The following is a 15,077-nucleotide window of genomic DNA, read 5'->3' as shown; positions in this document are numbered from 1 at the left end:
ATTTCAGCTATTAATCAGAATGTACAATCAAATTACCAAAGTCATGAATGTAAGAAATGCCTACCAGGTTATTTCAATCAAACCAGGTCATCCATTCAGAAATACAATCAGTCCCTTGAAGATCAGAAAACACCTTTGTGTTTTCAAATTCTTTTATTCTTGGCAATTTGTGACTTCCTGCCTTTAAAAAATAACCATTACAAACTCATTTGAATGATGTGGAATGACTTCTTGGCTATCAGATGTCTCCTCTGAATAGTATTTTAACAAGGGAAGTTTCAGTAAATCAGGAGCTTAAATGATAACATTACACATAACTAAGGAAGTGAAAAAAGAAAACTTAGGGAACTAACATATCTATTACCATTGGAAAAAAATCCCTGAAAAAATAAATTCTAACCATAAGTTCATACTGTCACTTGTTTTCTATCTGTGACCTGTCATGTGTGGATAAAATGGATACCCAGTTCCCACAAAAGTGGAATTTAGCTTAGAGCAAGTTCAACTCTCAATTCATGCAACTACTAGCAATTATGAAATAGATTCATAATTCATATTTTATGCATTATCTAATATATTTTTCCATTTGATGAGGTAGACATGGCATATATAAATGTATATTTTTAAATTTTATTTATTGATTTGAGAGAGAAAGAAGAAGGGAGAGAAAGAGAAAGAAACATTGATCTATTCTTGCATATGCCCTGACCAGGAATTGAACCAGCAACCTCTGCACATGGGGCAATGCTCTAACCAACCAAGCTATCTGGCCAGGGCAACATGGAACATATTTTTATGTCCATTTTGCAAATGAGAAACCTGAGACTGAAAAATTAAAAGCAACATGACCCAGAAAGTAGATTGTCTGCTTTCTGATCCAGTAATCAGGTCTTCCCAAATTCACACTACATTCAGCCGTGGCCAAAGCAACCAGCAACTCTGTAATGCCTCTCAACTATTTTGACCATCCTTACAACCAAAATGGCTTGATGTGTTTGATCTTGGGAAAGTCACATAACTATTCTGGTCCCCATATTCCTTAATTTTTATAGCCCAGCACATGCACATTTAATTAGGGGTGCTATAAACCACCTTTAAGTCTAATGTTTAACGATGGACTAGTAGTGCAATTTAGAGACCACCAAGTTTAACAATAGCAAACAATCCACAAGAAGTTGATTTGATTAACATGTGTAGAAAATACCTGAATTATATATTTGCTTTGATTTAATATCAAAATTAGACATTATTAAAACAAATTTAACAGTCTTCCAGGTGATTTTTATTTCCACTTAATAATTTTTAAAAATCATTCATTACTACAGTGAACACACATTTACTCCTGGGCTCTGATACTCACCAGGAAAGGAAAAAGTCATTTCCTTTCACCGAGTCTGTTTCTTTATGTTTACTATTTTCTTATCTTTAATACTATTTCCTTATCTTTACTGTTAGGAACTAGGGAGGAATATATCAATATCTTCCTGGTCAAAAAATTATATTTATATGTCTATGATAAAATGAAATCTAGTGATTCTGTTGATAACAATGTTAGTGACTTTGAACAGTGAGATGAATAGGAGTTCACAAGAACCACCTCAACCAAAGAGTTAATGATCAACATCTATTGAGCACTTACTATGCATGTGACACTCTGCTAAGACTCTACATATGTAACATCATTTAAGAAAACAAATCTAAGAGGTATTATCATTTCTGTTTTATATATTATTGACACCAAAATCCAGGTTATATTTGTTCAACCTCCTAAAGATTGCAGGCATATGAGTCTATATTTAATTCCATTTTTATTTCACCTAACACTTCTGCTTTGTACATACCAGGCTATATGTTAATGGACCAAGACAGACAAAACAGGCTCTTGCTCTGAAGGAGCTGACCATCTGCTCAGAAGGACACAAAATGTTAAAGAAAACCAACTGTGATAGGTGCTCTGACAGATAGAGGAGCAATTTATTAATGAACTTTGAAGAGCAAGCAAGTCAAGGATGATATGATCAAGAAGACTTTACAAAGTGACACTTGAGAATGAACTTGAGGCCTTGGCCTGTTGGCTCAGCAGTAGAACATCAGCCCAGTATGTGGAAGCCCTGGTTTTGATTCCCTGTCAAGGCACACAGGAGAAGCGCCCATCTGCTTCTCCACCCTTCTCTCCCCCCTATCTGCCACCCTCTCTCTTCCCTTCCCGCAGTCATGGCTCAAATGGTTCTAGCAAAGTTGGCCCTAGGTGCTGAGGATGGCTCCATGGCCTTGCCTTAGGCACTAAAATAACTTGGTTACTGAGCAACAGAGCAGCAGCCCAGATGGGCACAGCATCGCCTGGTAGGGGGCTTGCCAGGAGTCTGTCTCTGCCTCCCCTCCTCTCACTTAATAATAATAATTTTTTAAAAAGAGAGAGAAAGAGAAATAATGAATTTGAAATATAAGTTCAATATGAGCAGGCAAGGAAATTATGACAGAATTTAGGATAGTGGAAACAGCACAAGCAAAGATTTGTCATTTTTAGGAAATGAATAACACATTGATACGGCCAGAACTTAAAGTACATAAGAGGAAAGGGGAGGTGAAATAACAGATAAAGGTGGAAAGTCAGTTTTAATTCAACTAAATGACTATTTAACATTTACAATGTGCTAATTACTCTTCTGGATTTGTAAAACATCATCAGGGATAAAAACAATAATCCCTAGCCACCTGGAGTTCATATTCTATAATGAATCAGGGTGCCATAATCTGGAGTTTAGACATTATTTTCTTTATACCAAAGTTTTCTTTTAAATAAAGGGAATGATACTTCTGTCTTCTCTCCAACTATAAAGTTCATAAGCTGAATTGAATGCTTTGCCACAGCTCCTGAATGAATGATATATGATAGCCTGGCTTCATTATTGAAGATGGGTGATAAAAGACTACTGTAGAGTCAGGTAAGAGATGTGGAATCATCTGAAACTGGATGCACAGCAGTACTTCCATAAGACTGACACTCAGCTGTCATATTTTACCTTAAAGAAGAAAATAGTTTGAAACAAAAAAGAAAGATCCAACTCATATGATAATGAAACAATCACAGGGTGTTTGTTTGTTTGTTATTTCTGCCAATAACTGAAACACAGCTATGTAGATGGTAGTTCCTATCTGGCACTGGTAGGACAACCACTCCTTAGTCTACTTAAAGTTCCAAAACCTATAAAACCAACACTCCCTTGCCTGACCGGGCGGTGGCACAGTGGATAGAGCATCAGACTGGGAAGCAGAGGACCCAGGTTCGAGACCCCGAGGTCGCCAGCTTGAGCACGGGCTCATCTGGTTTGAGCAAAGCTCACCAGCTTGGACCCAAGGTCGCTGGCTCAAGCAAGGGGTCACTCAGTCTGTTGAAGGACCATGGTCAGGGCACAAATGAGAAAGCAATCAATGAACAACTAAGGTGTCACAATGAAAAACTGATGATCGATGCTTGATGCTTCTCATCTCTCTCCCTTCCTGTCTGTCTGTCCCTATCTATTCCCCTCTCTGACTCTCTCTCTCTGTCTCTGTAAATAAATAAATAAATAAAACCAACACTCTCACAGCCATCGCCGGGCTCCTCTTTACACCAGAGCAGACACAAAAGGTTACACAAAAGGTTATAACCCAGACAGAACTCTCTGTACCAGGATCAAGTAAACTCCTATTTCCAGAGGACCTCTGCAGTCGACATTGGTTCTGGGATGTCAGGTTTTATCAGGGACCTTAGAGAAATCTGGTGATGAAAGTTTTCATAGAGTAATTCTAAATATGGCAGAAGCAGAGTATTTGGCATTGACCTGAGGACGGATTGAGCCCAAATTTGATACCCAGTCCAGAGCTTCAAGGGAATGAACTATATAACCCAAGTTGGATTAAAATAAAATTATGATGATAGCAAACACTCAGACGAGCCCATTAGATGATTAGTAATGGAATGAAGTCTCTGAGCTCTCCATGCCCTCCAAGTTCTATTTGGGAAAAAGGGGGAGGTAACCCGAAGCCTGAAATTCCCATGCCAATAAGCCAATTAAGGAGAGTAAGAGTACATATCTCTCTACCTGACAACGGGCACCTCTGTCAGTGATCCACAGACCCAGAGTTAAGAACCCAAAGTCGGCCCTGAGACCTAAGTTTCTAAAGAGGTTTTGCAAAGAAGTAGCAGCAGTAATCTGTATATCTATTTCTTGTTGATCAGAGAAAGCCTCAATGTCATTAAAAGTTCAGCCCCCAGGGTTCTAGCATGCTTTGAAGGTGGAAGCAAAAAAAAAAAAAGAGGTGGTAGAAGTAACAGGCACTCTGCTAGATAGTTTCTATCCCATTATCTCATGCAATTTCCACAGAAAACCCTAGAAAGAGGACACCAAGGCTTGGCAAGGTGAAGAGGCTTTTCTCACATTACATAACTAGGTGTCAGAGTGGGACACAAGTTAGTCTGACACCAGAGGTGATACTTCGGCAGCTCACTAGCCACCGGTGCCCATTTCCAGAACCAGACCTGCGGAGCTGCGTGCTTCCCACTCTGAACCTGGCAATGCCAAACTTACCATGTTCAGGCTGCTCAGTCGGGAGACAGCTCTGTGGAAACCAAAACATCACGTGTTCTTTTTGGGAGAGGAGAAAATTCAAGACTTTGTGTTTCTCAGTAGCAAGGTAATTATGTTCATGAATATTTTAAGTCTCTTCACGATCTTAACATTGTTTTATAAGTAAGTACAATGGGAAAGGGCCTCTTTTGTTGTGATTCATTTCCTGTCCCCCTGGGGTAAAACGTCCCCTGGGATGGGTCACTGAAGATCAGAGGCAGTGCCAAACCACTCTTTTGCTTTATCCCAGACCGTGAGCAAAATAACATTAGAAGATACAAAATAACATCAGAAGGTGTTTGGACTTTGAAAAATGTGTAATTATTAGCATTGAAAGGCAAAAAAAGGCAGCTGAAATAGTTTCTACTTATGCAAAATTTGGTTAATTTAAGCTTAACTCAGGTCAGAGTTCAGGGCGCAAAGTTATTGATAGTTTTAAAATGATAGGTATACTTGAGGAGAATTCATCTGATAATAATGTATGTGAAAGCACTTTATAAAAAGTAAAGTGTCATATTAACATATAAGGTTATATGCCAATAATCAAGCTAACCAGGAAGATCAAGAAAAAGTGAGGATACTTACAAGTGCTGGATTTTCTAGAATGGTCCTAATTTCAAATATTTTATTTTATTCTCCCCACAAAATTAAAATTCTTGAGACCAACTTTTTGGTCAGAAAATGTTCCTAATGAAATCACAGGAAATGCATAAATGAAATAATAAAATATTGGCCACAAGCTCCATGGCAATAGTCACTCTAAATACCTCTTGCACCAGAACCCTCCAAAAGTTGATCCTAATTGACTGGGTGGTCTTCAAGATTGACCAGTTAACTTTAGGCAAGCAGCTATCAGCACAAGTCTTTCCTGAGGCTCTTGGCATTTTTTTCCAGGTGAAGTGACACATTAGCTCACCCTCAAGCCGCCAGCGTTTGTTTGCTCTTTGCAACCACAACTACTGGCAACCTCACAACGCCACCCCAACACCACCACCATCAGACATCTCCCACAGTGCTCTTTAAATGTCCATGAAGTGGAAAGGAACCCTCCCGCAAAGGCCCTCAGAGAACTTGCCTTATACCTTGTTAGGATGTTCTCACTGTGCACCTATAAATAAACAAATCCATGCTAATAACCTAAAAGGGAAGAACTAAGCAGCCAATTTCTAAGCAACAAATGTAATTAACTATGACTTCTGGAAACACTCCACTTTGGAGATGAAAATTTCAAAAATATAAGTAGGACATTTGAGCACAGCCAGGAAAATGCAATGCCTTTGACATTATACTTGAGAGACCACCAGCTATGCAAAGTTTAAAGTCCACCCAACCTGTCAAGCCAAACCTGTAGGATCATCCCATTTAATGATGGTAAGAGCTACATGGTTGGCAATTAGATAACAACCTCTCCAGTAATCTTTTGAATTTGTCCATTCAATCAATCATTTATTCAGCAAATACTTATTGACTATCTAGTCTGAGTCTGGCAATGCACTCGATACTCTGAGAGGCAAAAAAATAAATAAGATAGGACCTATGTCCTCTGATACTTACAAAAACCTGTTAGGAGACAAGACAGGTCAATAAATAAATTAAGAAGATTAGCGTAGTCAGAATCCAGCATGGCACAGACTGCATGTTGAGGACCAAGTTCTAAAGCTCACCTCCCCCTTTTCCAACTGTCTAATCATGAACAAGTTACTTAACCCTTTTAAGCCTTAGTTTTATCATTTGTAAAATAAATTATTATTTCCACTTTGTGAAATTTTTATGAATCCTTAATGAAATGTGTGCATATGTGTGTTTATGTAAATACTTTATCAATAGTAAAAGGAATATATGAATGCTAATTTTCATGTATTATTATGTAAGAAGAGTATCGACAATATGCTATGGGAGAAACCCCTCTTCCAGCCCAGGGGTCTTTTCTGGACCTAATGAAGAGACGTCTGCAAGGTGAAAAGGCAGCCCTGGCAAAATAAGGAGACAGATCTTCCAGGAAGAGGGAGTGTTATGGCAGAGGCATGGCAGGAAAGACTACCATGTGGGTTTAGAGAACAGTGGGTAGTTCAGACCACATCTGTGTTACTCCTCTTGTATCCTCAGCAGCTGTGACAGAGTCCAATACCTATTGTGCACTCAGTAAACTGTTGTTTTTATTGAATGAATGAATGAATGAATGAATGAATACATTTCTGTATGTTTAACCAAGCAAGAGAAGAGATGTGGCCAGAGAAGAGCTAGGAGGGAGGGTAAGTTGATCCAGATGAAGATTCTGGAATGCTGTTATTCTTCTAATCTTCTTTAGGAGATCAGTATGTTCCTAATAACGAGGTATCTTCATTGAATGCCATTTTCCCAATGAAATCCCAGAAAAGTCACCTCCACACACAATCTGAACTTTTGGAATCCCACTAGCTTTTCCTTCCACAACAATGAGTTGTGTTGAAACTGACTGGTGGAGTCAGATCTGTAGTCTTCTATGGGCATCAAATGGGTTCAGTGAATTCAGTCACTTCTATGAGTAGGAGTCAAGGCCAATCATCTAGAAACCTCTCAGATAGTTACTCAGATAGGTGCTTGTGGTCCTGGAGATAAAATAAGGAAAGGAGCAAGCTCTGTCCCCAAGTGCTGGAACTGGTGATGTTGTCAGAGGTGGCAGGGAGGGCAGAGATGTCCTCTCCTCCAGGAACACAATAATTCTGGTACAGACAGCTGCCATATCCTCTGTACCCCTGCTGCCCTACTGTCTGCCATGAGGTGGGGTTTCCAGAGAAGCTGCCAGGAAGAGAAAGAGTACAGTCCTGTAGAACCACACAGACACCACTGTGTGACTTTGGGCAAGCTATTTAACCTATCTGAGCCACTCTCCTCATCTAAACAATAGAGATGCTGATGGCTCACAGTGAAGGCTTTGGCACACAGTAGGAGTATATTAAATGTTAATACCTTCCATCACTTGGAAAGGGAGGTGAGCACAAAGGTTAGATCTTTCCCAGTCAGTTCCCTGTTCATATCTCAGGAGGAAAAAGGTTTGTATCTCTTCAGATGGAGAAAAGCAAATCCTAACAAAGAAAAATGTAAATGTGGAACAGGAAAAGATCACATGGTGAAGAAAATGATTCAGGACCTGGAGCACAAACTATCAAAACTGAATGGCGTGGCCTAACCTGTGGTGGCGCAGTGGGATAAAGCGTCAACCTGGAACACTGAGGTTGCCAGTTCGAAACCTTGGGCTTGTCTGGTCAAGGCACATGTGGGAGTTGATGCTTCTTGCTCCTCCCCTTCTCTCTCTCCTCTCTCTCTCTCTCTCTCTCTCTCTCTCTCTCTCACTCCTCTCTCTCTGAAAATGAATAAATAAAAAATATTAAAAAAAAAACTGAATGGCATTAGAGGAAAACCTGCGGAAAGGCAGGAGGTCAAGTGAAGAAATAGCGAAAATGCCAGCTAAGAAAGCTTGTTTTCTTGTGGGTCCACTTAAGTGAGACTCTCCTGGCCCATGATGGCTGCCACACAATTTGCAAAGGAAAATTACTAGAATCTGAAAGAAGAGAGAACAGGGAAGTCCACTGAAAAAAAAGGTGTATGCTGGGACTTTAGTAATGAAAGGGGCCTTGAACAGAGAAGCAGAGAGCTCAAAGTTGGCAGAAGCAGAAGCCCAAGAGCCCTGCTCCAGGAGAGATGGAAAAGATGAGCGAGGAGCCAGGAGGCTGCAAGTCGACAGCCTCGGGGAGAGCACTCACCCTCTGGCTCAGGAGAGGAAAACACACAGGGAACAGAAAGGCCTAGTGCCTGAGGGAGTCTCCCAGGAAGCATGAGGGCAAGGCCTGACCAAGAGTAAGGCATCACAACCCTCCTTGAAAGTAAGGTCATTGAGACATAGCCCAGGTGATGTGCCCAGCAATGCCCACTCAGAAGCATCAGAGAGAAGAGAAGAACCATGATCTTTCTCCTAAGCTTGAACTCATCCACCAACCCACACCACCTTCAGAAATCCTAAAATCAAAGATTGACAACAGAAAGGAATCCACTTTGAGGGCATGGGGCAAGTATTATGAGTGAAACAAATGCCCTGGGTTAAATATTCATAGTAGTGTGTTTACATTTACAATTTACCAACCCCACTGTGAGACGCTTGCAAAACTTAGAATCCCACCCTCACATCCCATGCCACTAAAGCCCTCCAGGAAAAGCTCACCCCTCGAGTCTTTCCTATCTCCTTGTTTTTCTCTAAAGCCTGCCCCAGAAGGGAATGAGTTGTCAAAGGAAGCTAACCCCAGGGTAGATTTTTGGTGATGACCAGAAAGAAGCGCATGGAGCAAGGTAAGGAATTACCTAAAACTGTCTTCCATGTAAAGACTGATTTGGGAATGCTAAAATCAACATGTTATTCCTCCCTCCATTCCTAACTCCCCAGGTCATCTTGATCAGCTCCTTTAATTCCACTGGTTCTTTGGCCAACACCTTGGCCGTAGCATGCCTCTGTTTTCTCCCAGGCTTACCTACCTTGAAGGGTCAGACTGACCATTGAAGAGATGGTGTCCTCCAAGTGTGTCAGCAATTCAGAAACTGACCACTTCTAAAATAGCTGAGGCGTGGCTGGGTGTCTGGTGCCTTCCGAAGGTGTGGTGGTACTGCCGAAGCAGCAGGATTTCTTTGCCAGGGCTGCTGTCATCCTCCTCCCCAGACAGCTGCGCACTGCCTCTCCCTGTCCTGGCCCAGGAAGACTCCCGGCCCAGGGGCTATGGCAGAGTTCCCACTTCAACCCCTGTGGGGGTGCCAGCTCAGCATCTGTCATGATGACCCAGCCTGAACTGTATTTAGAACCTTTGGACATGGCACCGTGTCCCAGCCCATCTCAGAGTGACAGGAGATTTCCTGAGCACCTGGGCCTTTGATTCAAATGCTCCTCCTCCTCCCAGGGACTGGGGTCACAGTGACTTTCCTAATGGTCTGTTTTCTTCTCAGGAAAGTACCTGTCTGTTGGAGGCCCCTCTCAGAGAGTCAGTCTCCATCAATGCTATTATACGATGCTATGTGAAAACTCCATGCTGTTTGTAAAGCTTGTGAGACGTGGTGGAGGCAAGAGAGAATAATGGCAAAATCAACGAGAAAATGCATTAGTACTCTCTGTTCATGGACTGTTCTTACAAAGGTCAATTGCCCTGGAATTATATCCTGGGAGTTCAGGATATACAAAAAAGAGAGAGTGCCTACCTGTGACTCTTGGATTCCAGTGGGACAGTGCGAAATAGTTCAGTTCATCTTAGCAGCCCTTATGCTAGCTAGCCTTGAAAGTAGCCTACTGGAGTTCAAAAAAATTGTGATTCCTGGTTAATGGTAAAAAATAAATAAATAAAATAAAATCTTATTCATTTACATTTTAATGTAACCCCCACCCAGGCAAGCAGACTAATAACTACAAAACACTAATTGAATGGGTTCTCAGTTTTGAGGGTGAGTGCACACAGGGTGGATCTAGGTCCTCCACTCTGCTAGACCCCAGGAGAAAGAAAGGCTCTTTCCCAATTAACCCTCACTCAGCCCGAGTGTTCCCGATCAGAGTTCCATAGAGATACCCTCTCCTATAAAAGGCATCAGTGCTTGGCCTCTCCCCATTTCTGGGCAAGGACCCAACATTCAGAGAATGTGGTTTTAGGAGCATGGCCTCTAATCCATTCAAGGATTATTCCCCCCCCCCCTACTGCTCAGATGGGTGTGTTAATTATCACCTCCCTTTGTTCTGTAATAAATTCAGCCCCAATAATTCCAAACCTCTATGCATCACTGAAGTTTAAAGATGGCGTTTTGACAGGTCAGATATTTAGAATCAATAGACCACCAACCAGTCAAAAATCTTAAGTAGTTTTAGGCACATGTGGAAGTAATTTTTTCCAAGAATTCACAAGTCTGAAGGATGAGATCTTATTGATGGCATGTGGGCTGTTGTATATATTAAAGTATTACTTTATATACCATATTCTACATGTAATCAAAATAGATTTAACAGTGAAGGCAGATTTTCCTCATTACACCAAATATTACTGGTATTATCAGATACAAATTACCATATAGCATCTTTAAAAAAACCAGTAAAAGATTAAGAAAAATTATAAGTGAATGTACAATGATTACATACATAAAATGCAAATGTTATAGGCTAGGGAATTTTATTGAAATCAGATTATTTTGTGGGACACTAGCTAAATACCTACAATTTCAATTACAATCATATCACCTGCATGCAATGAATCTTTTTGTAAAGAAAACATTACTTCATAAAATATTAATTTCTAATTTTTTAAATAAAGAGCTTATTAACCTAAAGTAAATGGATGGACTTTGGGAGTTTCCAAGTGACCTAAATTTTAAGTTAAATTTGTAGGAGCTTGCATTTTTCTGGGAAGATGATTATGGAATTAATGGGATTCTCAAAGGAACCTATGACTTGAAAAAGACGAAGACTACTGGTTGGATCGGTTACCTTCAACTGAGACAAGCATCCCTTCCAAGCCCTCTTCCGCTGTAACGTAAAGCTTTTCCCTTCAGCTAGACATTTCCAATGGAAGAAATATTCCAAAAAATATTTCTAACACAGAATCTAGTGTTGCATCTTAATAAAAATATATTCTTCATCTCTCTTACGAAGACAAATTGGTTGTGTGTTTCTTTTATTTCTGTGAGAAAGAGACTGACACACAGGAAGAGAGAGAGATGAGAAGCATCAGTTCTTTGTTGTGGCACCTCAGTTGTTCATTGATTTCTTTCTCATATGTGCCTTGACCAGGGGCTCCAGCAGAGTGAGTGACCCCTTGCTCAAGCCAGTGACCTTGGACTCAAGCCATTGACCATGAGGTCACATCTCTGATTCCATGCTTAAGACAGCAACTTCAGGGTTTCAAACCTGGGTCCTCTGCATTCCAGGCCAATGCTCTATCCACTGTGCCACTGCCTGGTCAAATGACAAAATGGTTGTGTTTCTTGTGAGTGTGGAATGGTCACATGGGAACATCCTAACTTTCTCTGTGTGCTTCCTTATTTCGCTTTTATCTGTATTTTAACCACTTAAACATGTACGTATAAATGGGCATTTCTACTATAATCTATATAAAATAATTCTGTAAAGTAGAAGATTATTGTTCTTAATATTAATGATTATGAATAAATTAATGATTAATATTTATGAATATAAATTATCTTTAAGTGGATGAAAATGAGGCTTTTCCTTTGGCCTTGCCGAGTTTACATTTCCAGACTCTCTCACCCTCATTCCCCCTGCCTCTCAGATAGACCTCAGCGACACAGGCATCCAGGGCTAGCCAGGCTATTTCTCCCTATATGTACCAGAGCCACCGCAAGTTTGCTGTCACAGGACCTGCCTGGTCCCCGAACCTCAGAAGAAGTCCCCCTCCCGCCCCCACCCTTGCCCAGGTCCTTTAGGGCAACTTGTCAGGGAAAGCTGGGCACAGTGAGAAGGTGACGCTGCCCACAGCGGGACTGCCAGGCTTCCCTAAAGGCCACGGCTGCCCAGCCTGCCCACGAGAACTTTGGTGAGCTCAGTTTGTTTGCTACTGAGAACCTCCCTGCCCTCACAGTCTATTTTTATCACACTGTGACTCCAAAGACTCTACTGTCATGATAAATAGAGTAAACTCTCCATTAGCTATCATTCCATGGTGAAAGGAACCCTGGATTCAGAATCAGAAGGTAGAAGTTGGAGCCCTGGTGCAGATCTTGATCTGACCTTGAGGATCCTTTTAATCCAGCTGTCGCAGTGAACGCATCTGTGGAAAGTGGTTAAGGAATCCCACTGCTTACTCAACACAGCAAGTCCTCAGCGGGGTGCAGTTGTGGAGAGGAAAGCACTTGGAGAACTGTAAGTTGCCTTAGAAATGGATGCTATCAGCACTATGTTTAATCATTTAACCCAGAGATTTCTCCCTGTGCTCTAAACATAATGCTCAGCCCACACTTATCTCACAGCGCCCAGTAAAGACAGGAAACAGACTCAGAAGCAAAATGAGAAGTTGGAAGACCTGCTCGCTGGGAACCTGGACCCCCCTCCCTCATTCATGCCTCCTTCTGTTGCTCACTCATCTATGCTTGCTGAGCAACTACGGTCTCCTCATCCTAAAATGAGGGCTCTAATTCCTAGTTCCCATGAGACAAGATCCCATGAGACAATATGGCCTCTCCAGCATTTTGTTCCATGACTTACGAATCTGCTACATGTGACCAAGGTCATGGGTACCTGGTGGTGAAGTGGGGTCTAGCACCAGGTCTGCTGACCAACTAGACACCATCATATCATTGTTGCTGCCATGGCCTCTGAACCACAGCACCTGCCCAGCCCCCCAGTGACAAATTTCAATGAGAAATCAGAGGACAGCTATGGTCTCTCCCATGCTAAGTGCATTTTACTGTATTCTGATTCTCTGATCACATTTCAGTCCACGCCAGGAGATCTGTCTTCTCACACACCCCTCAATGTCAGGGTCACTGGGCTGTAGAATAGTTATTGTAGCCAAATCACTTTAATCAGTCAGTGACAGGAGGCTTTGTTCGATCCCATGGCAAAATGCTTTGTGCATAGCCCCTGGGATTCCCTGGCCTTCTGCTCCCTGAGTGTGAAAGCAGGCCAGTCCCGGGGAAACCTCGGGTTTCCCATCAAGTCACACAGCTGCCCCCCAGACCAACATTCCTGCCTGTCCTCTCTCTGGGCCTCCACGCAGCTCTTCTCTCAAAGCCCCCCTCACATCTCAGTCCTGCTGCAGCAGAACTGAACCGTGTTTACAATTTTCTTTAACTCCACTCAAGGACATGCCTAACAAAGGATGCTCTGCAATTCTCGTTTTTTAAAAGGACCTTCTGCTGACCTGTGGTGGCGCAGTGGATAAAGCGTCGACCTGGAAATGCTGAGGTCGCCGGTTCGAAACCCTGGGCTTGCCTGGTCAAGGCACATATGGGAGTTGATGCTTCCAGCTCCTCCTCCCCCTTCTCTCTCTGTTTCTCTCTCTCCCTCTCTCTCTCCTCTCTAAAAATGAATAAAAATTTTTTTAAAAGTTTAAAAATAAATAAATAAATAAATAAATAAATAAATAAAAGGACCTTCTGAAGAGGGCTGCTTCTTGGCTCAGAGGAAGTGACTTCCTCTGCTTTCCTAAAGACCCTCCCATGGTTTCAGCTGGGTTTAAACATCTGGATTTAGTTCTCACACAACTGTTGTCCCTGGAGATAGATGTTCTGCAAACTCAGCCTTTAGAAGAAAGAATGTGGCATGTTTCTTGTCATGCTCCTAAACCAAACTACCTGTGAAGGACTTCCTTTGTGTCCTTATTTACAATTTAATCATGAGCCAATATGGTCCATGATAAAATACATCCTCTTAGACAGAGAGGGTGAGTGAGTTTAAACATATATGTCAACTCTGTTTGTTTGATGGTGGTAGTTGAGGGCACAAAATTCAAGAGTGTGAGTATCACTCCAAGTTTCGAGAGAAGAGTACCAGATTGATTAGTGATGTCTGCCATGGGCATATTAGTAGGAACAATCACCCCACATGTTACATATTCACTATCTTATTCTTTCCAAGGCTTCTATTGAAATGCTGTCATGTATGAATTGCCACACCGTCTCTTGTACCTGTTTTAAGGTGATAAAGGCTATAGTGTCATTGTTTATATTTTGTGTCATTCTGTCCAAGTAGGCCAGGTTTCCCAGGGGCAGCAGCTAGGCCACTAATCTCTCTCCTCTGGCAGTAAGGTCACCACGTTAGCAAACTTCCTCTGCTCTGACACAGTTGTGGTTTTAATGGAGAATTAATGTCTTCATCAGTATCTGTGCTATTTCACACTTCATTTCCTTCCTCAACTCTTGGATGAAAACCATCCGGTCCTGGTGATTTACTTTGTGGGAGTTTCTTTCAAGTTAGCTCCTTTCTCTAGCATGCCACACAAGCATTTTCAGGGCTCCAGCTGGGGAGCACCCAGCCCTGAAACATCAGTGGGTGATCAAGTCATTCAAGAAAGCAGAAGGCCTTGGCAGGGGCCTGGCAGGGAGGCCCTTAGCTGGGGCCTTTGAGTCTGAGGGCAACACAAGCAGGTGCTACCTTTTCTGCCTCTCAGTCAGCAGTAGTTCAGTGGCTCAAGGTGGTCCTGGTCTCGCCAGAACCCTGAGAACTGGGAGCAAATGGGAAGAAAACATCAAAGCTTTGAAATTGTGATTCACAATTCAGGCTGTCTCCATATCTCTCACTGAGCTTCGCAAACAGTCTTGAGGCAAGGATGGTCTTAAACTTCTTTTGTATGTCCTAGAGTTGTAGCAACCAATGACTCTAAGACAGTCCTAATTTCAAATCTTTTATTCTGTGGTCCTTGCAATATATTGGGATTTAAAATATACAGACAGCAGATGATATTCTAATATATTGCTTGAAAAGCCATCTCTTAGCATAAGTCCACAATAAAT

The 15,077-nt window shown here is 41.8% G+C and overlaps 1 protein-coding gene across 3 annotated transcripts in view; it reads right to left on the bottom strand.

The window, feature by feature from the left end:
* TBX15 (T-box transcription factor 15) overlaps positions 1-15,077 on the bottom strand; it is a 114,673-nt gene that overhangs the window by 55,106 nt on the left and 44,490 nt on the right. The window contains exon 1 of one of the 3 annotated variants that reach the window (XM_066377310.1): positions 9,117-9,220. The exons of the other annotated variants lie outside the window; for them this stretch is intronic. Coding sequence (XP_066233407.1) covers positions 9,117-9,138 — 22 coding nt within the window. The 5' untranslated portion in view covers positions 9,139-9,220. Of the gene's footprint in view, positions 1-9,116; positions 9,221-15,077 lie in introns of those variants that run through there. 3 annotated transcript variants of the gene reach the window in all.

The sequence above is a fragment of the Saccopteryx leptura genome, chromosome 3, assembly GCF_036850995.1.
Source record: "Saccopteryx leptura isolate mSacLep1 chromosome 3, mSacLep1_pri_phased_curated, whole genome shotgun sequence".
Lineage (NCBI taxonomy): Eukaryota > Metazoa > Chordata > Mammalia > Chiroptera > Emballonuridae > Saccopteryx > Saccopteryx leptura.
Note: the sequence above shows the minus strand (reverse complement) of the source record. Positions and strands in the feature narration are given on the sequence as shown.